This window comes from Poecilia mexicana, unplaced genomic scaffold (genome assembly GCF_051168715.1).
Source record: "Poecilia mexicana isolate PSO_F unplaced genomic scaffold, ASM5116871v1 scaffold_5, whole genome shotgun sequence".
Taxonomy (NCBI): domain Eukaryota; kingdom Metazoa; phylum Chordata; class Actinopteri; order Cyprinodontiformes; family Poeciliidae; genus Poecilia; species Poecilia mexicana.
The window spans coordinates 6,286,990-6,290,765 of NW_028263374.1; the positions used below are offsets into that span (position 1 = coordinate 6,286,990).

Genomic DNA, 3,776 nt, shown 5'->3' on the forward strand with positions numbered 1-3,776 from the left:
ATTTTACACTTTTACTGTCTTGAGACATGATCTTCATCTCCAGACCGAATCCTTTAGCCTTTCTTATTTAGGTTTATTCAAGTTTATGTGGCAGTGTTTTTTTTTCCTTGCTAAATGTTTCTTCTGCAAAATAGAAAGCAGGGCTGGTATTGATTAGATTTGAAGAATATCCATGTATTCAAAGTGAATGAACATAAGATCATTTGAGTGGGAGAGCAGATCAGATCATTCTCTGGAGAAACCCATTCTTGGTAACAGTTACATAAAGACTCTGTGTGTAAATAAACCTCAGTATTTGACAAAGTAGGTACAAATGATACAGCCTCATTTATATGTGTGCTCCACTCTGACAACCGCGTCCCGTTTCAACCTGTGCCTGACGTGAGCGGAGCCGTGTTTAGCCGAGCCTTGCTGGTGGTTACATTTAATCGTCTCCCAAAGGTAAAAAAAAAAATGTGCTCTTCACATTTTTTACAGCAGCTCCTCGCTTCAGTGAAGTTCATGATGGAACGCACCTGCGACCTTATTCTGCTTTTTAATTATTCCAGCTGGACCCAAGAGTCTCGGCCTCAAAGGGCCTCAGCCAGGTGACGGTCTGTGCCTTCGCTTGCTTCCAGCCGCACCTGTCGACTGGTCTTTCTGGTCTCCACCCAGGAGTTGTGGATCACCGTTCCCCCTGGGGACGGGTCCACCTGAAGCAGAGACACCACCCTCTTCTTCACTTTGGCACGAAGGGCGCGGCGCAGTTTCTGTCGGGTGAAGGCATAGAGCAATGGGTGGGAGACAGTGGTGCCATAAGCGAGGGCCAGGAACCAGAGCCGCAGGCTGACCAGGACGTCACTGGGGCCGATGCTTAGTATGAGTATGTTGGTCACGGAAAGAGGAGCCCAACAGCACAGGAAGGTCGTGATGATGATGAGGGACATCTTGAACACCCGTTTTTGTCGTTCTCGACGATCTCGATGGCGTCTCACTGCCCGACGCAGCGCTATTATCGCCGAGACAGAGGCCTGGACGCCCATGGTGGTCGGCAGGGCAGTGGCAGCACCCGCCTCAGAGGCGATGAGAGGAGCGGCGGAGGACTGGGCGGGGGGAGAGGTAGCTGTTGGGGTTGGAGACTGGGAAGGAATGAGTGGTGGGTGGCTGAGCTGTTTAGTACCATCTGTGGTGCACTGTTCCCCTCCTGCCTCTTCGTCATTCCTCCTGAGTCCCACCTTCCTCTCTTTCTGCCTCTTGTGGTGCCCCCTTCTCCGCTGGCTCTTCCTCATGTGGGAGCCGATGCGGATGTTCAGAGCCCTCAGTATTCTGGAGTAGGTGAACAACATGACCACCACGGTGACGAAGAAGATGGGCACCTGAAGTATGAGATGATAATACATTCCCAGACCTCTGTAATAGCCCTGACCACCGACACATAGAAGGGTCCTGTTCCGCCATTCTGGCACAGCTGTTCCGCCAATACCAACTGAGGAGGTCACCTGACTTGTTTCCTCTGCTTCTGATGCACCGGACCACTGGACCTCCAAGAAAGGCATGAAAAACACTGCAACCGACGTGATCCAGACGGCAGTAAGGAGCAGTGCCGCTCTCCGTGTTGTCAGCAGTCTGTTGGCCGGACGTACCGAGATGTCGTAGCGGTCCAGGCTGATGACCAGGATGTTGATGGCCGTGGCGATGCTGGCGAATGTGACACAAGCCTCGTGGAAGCAGCAGAGTAAGGCCAGGTTGGGTCCTGGCGGCAGCAGCACCACCACCAGAGTGAGCGGCACACACAGCAAGCACACCGCTATGTCCAACACGTGCAGATTGACCGTCACCATGTTGCTCACAGAGTCCACCAAATTAGACTGTGAGCAGTAGAGCACCAGCACTGTCAGGTTGCTGCTGAACCCCAGCACCAGCTCGAGCATGAGGAAGGCGGTGAGTGACACCTGGAAGCCCAGTGAGTACGGCATGTGCCAGGTCACACCACTGACTGGTGAGGCATCTCCTCCCTGATCCTGATGGGCCTCCGTAACCTCCAGGCCTGCTGGCATCCCCATCCAGTCAGTGGTGGCAGGGCCTGCGGTGTAGCTGTCAGTCTCCATGCCGACCCTTCAGTCCTTGTCGTGTGTTGTGTCTGTTCCACTGCAGATTAGTTCCCATGATGCACCGGCCCGATCCTCCATGGTAAGGTGGTGAAAAACAGCGTGGCGACAGTTCTGGAGAGATGAGAACACAAAACAGACTGATGAAAAATGGACTGCGTGGGACAGAATCCAAACGTCGTTCCCAAAGGGTTTGAGCGTGGCTATGGACTCAAATGTCACAAGACACCCATGCATGTTGGCTAAGATATGTCAATCTCATGCATATGCACACTGATAAACCCCATCTCCTGCACAGAACAAGTTCTGAATTATGCATCAATCAACATGCTGTCAATCAGTGTCACTGATTAGCATTTTGTCTTAGCCACAGATGGGATATTGTATGCATGTTAGCTGTTAGAACCACAGGCTGCTGCAACATGCTGTACTGGAGCTCAGGGGGCACAGCCAAACTGAACAAAGGGAAGTCATCAGCTGCACTCAGTTCATCAACACTAACAACACTTTGAACATAAGATATAAAATTAGCAAAGATTTGAGCTTTGCTGCTCGTGGAAAACAACATGGTTATTTAAAGCCATCTGAATCTTAAGAGGAGCTAGGTCCTTGCTATAGCTATAGCAACAGAGATTATTTCATCGACGCATCAACAACTGAAAACTTGATTCATTTGAAGGACGAAAAAGCCAAGGAATAGTTGGAAGAAGAACAAAGGATGAACAAAGAACAAAAGATGCAGATTTGCTGTCTTCAGTGTGTTTAAGGCAGCACCCTAGAAACTTTATGGCAAAACGTACCCAATCATAGCAAGTTATTAAACATGATTGAGCAGTTAAGGTGACATATGCTGTACCACGTAGAAGTAAGCAACATCCTTTGATGCATTTTTGTATTTTGTTTAAATTTTTTATGACAGACCAACACAAAGTAGCACAAAATTGTGAAGTGGAAGTCAAGGTTTTCTTTATGATTAACCTCCACCCATTCTCCCATCAACTCTGACCAGTTCCCTGTTTACAGAAGAAAACTGATGATGTTATGATGTAGGTCAGAGAATATTCTGACCACAGAGCTCTCTTTCACATTTTCGCCGTGTCCCCAACATGGCTTTTTGGATTTATACTGTGATTTAAAATAGTCTGAGTAAAGGGGCTGAATACAAATGCCTCAGACCTTTCCTTTAAATATGTATAAAACGGGTATCTTTTTCCGGTAGCACTTTATTTGAAGGGGTGTGCATAAGACCTACATGACACTGTCATAAACATGACATAACACCTGTCATGAACATAAAGAAGTTTTTATGAATGTTTATGACAGTTGTCATGAAGTGTCATTCGGTAAATAATGCAACTTTTATTGCAAAGTTGCTCTAAAAGTTGCATTGAAAGTCCATTAAAAATGCCAACTTTGCATTAAATTATAATTTCCAAAATCATGCAAAGTTGGCACTTTTAATGGACTTTTAATGCAACTTTTAGAGCAACTTTGCATTAAAGGTGTCATTTATCAAATGACACTTCATGACAACTGTCATAACATTCATAAAGACTTTTTTATGTTCATGACAGGTGTTATGTCATATTTATGACGGTGTCATGTCAATCTTATGCACACCCCTTCAAATAAAGTGTTACCCTTTTTCCTTCCACTTCACAAATATGTGGTACTTGGTCTTGGTTTAGA

The 3,776-nt window shown here is 46.9% G+C and overlaps 1 protein-coding gene across 1 annotated transcript; it reads right to left on the bottom strand.

Moving 5' to 3' along the window:
• Positions 1-527: 527 nt before the first annotated feature.
• On the bottom strand, positions 528-2,369 carry LOC106933608 (G protein-coupled receptor 22-like). The gene has a single exon (XM_088006007.1). It carries the CDS (start codon positions 2,085-2,087, stop codon positions 570-572), a length of 1,518 nt encoding a protein of 505 aa, XP_087862133.1. The 5' UTR covers positions 2,088-2,369; the 3' UTR covers positions 528-569.
• Positions 2,370-3,776: the final 1,407 nt, after the last annotated feature.